Source organism: Zingiber officinale, chromosome 1A, assembly GCF_018446385.1.
Source record: "Zingiber officinale cultivar Zhangliang chromosome 1A, Zo_v1.1, whole genome shotgun sequence".
Lineage (NCBI taxonomy): Eukaryota > Viridiplantae > Streptophyta > Magnoliopsida > Zingiberales > Zingiberaceae > Zingiber > Zingiber officinale.
The window spans coordinates 185,122,920-185,126,832 of NC_055987.1; the positions used below are offsets into that span (position 1 = coordinate 185,122,920).

General features: G+C 37.3%; 1 protein-coding gene across 1 annotated transcript; it reads left to right on the plus strand.

Moving 5' to 3' along the window:
* Nucleotides 1–878: 878 nt before the first annotated feature.
* On the plus strand, nt 879–3,338 carry LOC122007999 (probable basic-leucine zipper transcription factor I). The gene has a single exon (XM_042563562.1). It carries the CDS (start codon nt 879–881, stop codon nt 3,336–3,338), a length of 2,460 nt encoding a protein of 819 aa, XP_042419496.1.
* Nucleotides 3,339–3,913: the final 575 nt, after the last annotated feature.

The window sequence follows — 3,913 nt, forward strand, 5'->3', positions numbered from 1 at the left end:
TCAATTTTATTGTGACTGAATTCTTGAGCTTGTTTGTTGAGGTGATTGTTAATGAGAATTGGAGGTAGTTTGATTTATGCAAATGTGACTTGAGTTTTGAATTTACTTGGTTTGGAGTTCGGGAATTGAATTATTTGATTTGATGATGCTTTGGGAGCTAAACTTTACTGATATTAACGTGATGAGATCTAATAGAGCATGTCTAGTTAAGAACATTCTTACCTTGATTCTATTCTGGACCATGATAATGCAAGATTTTGATTTGAAACAATTCTAGGATTTTCACACACTTACTAGTTGCCTTGAAAAAAAAATACGACTTGGGACTCGTTGCTACAATGTTTATCTTTATGTTAAATGAGTTTTAATTTTAATTAATTTGGAGTGCCTCGTGACATGCAAAAAGGTTAACACCAAATTTTGGCGCCGTTGCTGGATAAACTAGTGGAGTTTGCTTGTTTTTAGATTGCGTATAGTTCATCTTTTCCTTGTCTTCACTTTCTTGATTTAATTGTCTATCTATTTTTATTCTAACTATTGATTTTTGGTAATATGACCAGATCCTCGTGTGGTAAACTACTTGATTTTGATCCAGAAATTGAAAGGACCTTCAGAGCTTTGAGAATTCAAGAGAACATTTCAGAGGACTCAGGAAGTTCTTTATCATCTTCAGATACCCCCATGGCTGATCATAGCAGAACAATGAAAGAGCTTGCAGCTCCTGATGAGGCTTTCAAATATTCTTGCATTACATATCCAGATTTGGCAGGAGACTTCGAGCTTAGATCTGGATTGATTCATTTGCTTCCAAAATATCAAGGATATCTAGAGAAGACCCAAATAGACATTTGCATGAATTCCATGTGGTCTGCTCAACCATGAAGCCACAAGGGATTTCAGAAGAAGATATCAAGCTGAGGGCCTTTCCATTTTCATTAACTGGAGTAGCAAAAGATTGGCTGTATTATTTGCCACCAGGATACATCACTTCTTGGATAGATATGAAGAAGGCTTTCTTGGAGAAATTCTTTCCAGCTTCAAGGACTGCAATTATCAGGAAAAGTATCTGTGGGATTCAGCAAGTGGTGGGAGAGACATTATACGACTATTGGGAGCGATTCAAGAAATTATGTTCAAGTTGTCCTCAACACCAAATCAGTGAGCAGCTACTAGTCCAATACTTCTATGAGGGTTTGCTACCTATGGACAGAAGTATGATAGATGCAGCAGCTGGAGGAGCTTTAGTGAACAAGACTCCAGAACAAGCTAGGGAGCTTATTTCAAACATGGCAGAAAATTCACAACAATTTGGAAGTAGAGCTTTGACAACAAGAGGGGTTGGAGAGGTTCAAATGGTTTCCAATGAACAAAAGGAGATAAGAAGCTCATTATTGGAGTTAACATCTTTGGTAAAGCAATTGGCACTGAATAATGCTAATCAAGCTTCCATTTTGCCAAGTACACAGTTTCCATATCAATCGAAGGGAGTTTGTGGCATTTGTTCAAGCCAAGACCACAATTCAGAATTGTGTCCAAATCTTCATCAAGATGAGTCAGTAGCAGCATTTTCTAGAGCTCAGTTTCCTCAAAAATATGACCCCCACTCATCTACTTATAATCCTGGTTGGAGAGATCATCCTAATTTTAAGTATAGCAACTCATTCTATCGACAACCATTTTCAAATCAGCAGTTCAGCCACACTTCCAGCAATTTCCAGCAACCTCAGCAAAGTTTCCAGCAGCAAAATCAGCCTTTCCAGCAATATTATCAACCTGCAAATCAATTCCAGCAGCAATTTCAGCCTTTTCAGCAGTTTCCAAATCAAAATCAGCAATGGCAATTCCAAAATCAGGGAGTTCAGCAGGGGCAAAATGCAATCCAGAATGCACTTCCAGCACCTTCAAGGTTAAGTTTGACTCAAGGAAGTTCTAATAACTCTTCTAATTCCGATTCACAACAGAAGATGGATGATTTGTTGCAACAGATTTTGCAACAGCAGCAATTATTTTTACAGCAGCAGCAACATCAACAAAGGACAGATTCAGCTTTGCAAAATCTTGAAAGACAGATTAGCCAACTAGCAACAAACTTAAATCAAATGCAAGCTCAAGGTTCAAGCAAACTACCTTCTCAAACAATGCCAAACCCAAAGAATGTGAGTTCGTTGACTCTTCGAAGTGGAAGAACCATAACTGAACCAATGAAGAATATTCCAATTGGATCAGATTTTGTTGCACCAGCTTCGGACTCACAATCACCAGATCTTGTACCAAGAAAATTGAATTCAGAATCCACTCAACCAGTACAGAACAGTGGGAGAAATACAGCAGAACAGATTTCAACAGATTTTGGTTCAGCAGAACAAAATGATGCGCAATCAGCTCCAATTTCAGCTCAAAATGTAGAGAAAGAATCACAACAGCAAGGTACTGAGATTTCTGCTCCATTACCTTTTCCTCAAAGAAGAATCCAGCAAAAGAAACATGTTGAGGAAGAGAAAGCTAGGGAATTTCAAGAACTTGTTAATTTGTTTAGCAAAGTGGAGGTGAATGTGCCCTTGTTAACTATGATAGAGCAAGTTCCGAAATATGCAAAATTTCTCAAGGATGTATGTGTGCATAAGAAGAAATTAAAGGGAAATGAATTAGTTAGCATGGGAAAAAATGTTTCTGCTCTTATTCGACCTATTCCTCAGAAGTGTGATGATCCAGGAGTTTTCACTGTGCCATGTACTATTGGAAATTATGTATTTGTGGATGCTATGCTGGATTTAGGAGCTTCTATTAATGTAATGCCGAAATCAGTTTTTCTATCATTGGGTATTGGTCCTCTACAGCCTACGGGAGTAGTTATTCAGTTAGCCAACCGTAGTCAGGCTCATCCAACTGGAGTGATTGAGAATGTTTTGGTTAAGGTGAGTGACCTTATATTTCCAGCTGATTTCTACATTTTGGATATGGAAGGTGATGTATTAATGAATAGAGCTCCAATTATTTTGGGAAGACCATTCCTTAAGACTGCCAGAACCAAGATTGATGTGCATGCAGGAACTCTATCTATGGAGATTGCTGATGTAGTTGTTCAATTCAGTATTTTTGACACGATGCAACAAAAGAAGAGCCATTCTATTCTCAGTGTTTATAAATCTGAATGGCTGGATACTATGAATTTTGTTGATGAAGATTGTGAGGAAATTGTTTCAGACTCTGATGAATTGGGATGTAAATCCAAACACTCCGGAGGTTGTAGTGATAACAGGGAAATAGTTGAGGTAAGATCTGATTGTGGTCAAACTACTGTGGATGAATCTATAAGTGTAGGGGATTGCAAGGAATAAATACCCCAAGAATCACCTAAATTGGATGTAAGTGAAGAGAGTGTATGGACTTGTGCTATGGAGCCAAGCACCCAAGAATCACTACCAATTATTGTACCTTCATCAGAACTAGATATTGAATCACAGGAAATTTCAAAGTACATTGCAGAGGAAGTTGAAAAGCCAGTGAGACAACCAAAGGAAATGACTAACCCATTGAACTCTTTTTGTGTTAGCAATATTTTTTCTAATGGTGTGATTGAGATGCAGGAGGTGTCTACTGGTCAACCTTTTAAAGTGTATAGCAACCAACTTAAGAAATTCCTTCGAGGGAGGAAATGATGCAGAGTGGACAAGGTGGACAATAATGATGCAATTCACCAAAATCAAAGGGGAGTTCGTTCCAACTTAGCTTTTATTTTTGCTTTCACAAATAATAAGTCTTTGCTTTCACAACTTAGTTTTTAGTTCGTTTCTTTTAGCTTGCTTAGTTGCTTAATAAATTCTTTGTTTTCAAATAATAAGTTTAGTATATGGGAATAAATTCTTTACTGTTATAATTTTCCTATAGAATAAAGTTTGAATTTGGAATAAAA

Bases quoted from the DNA above. Each gene is read 5' to 3' on its own strand.
- LOC122007999 (XM_042563562.1), top strand. From the start codon at position 879: ATGAAGCCACAAGGGATTTCAGAAGAAGATATCAAGCTGAGGGCCTTT.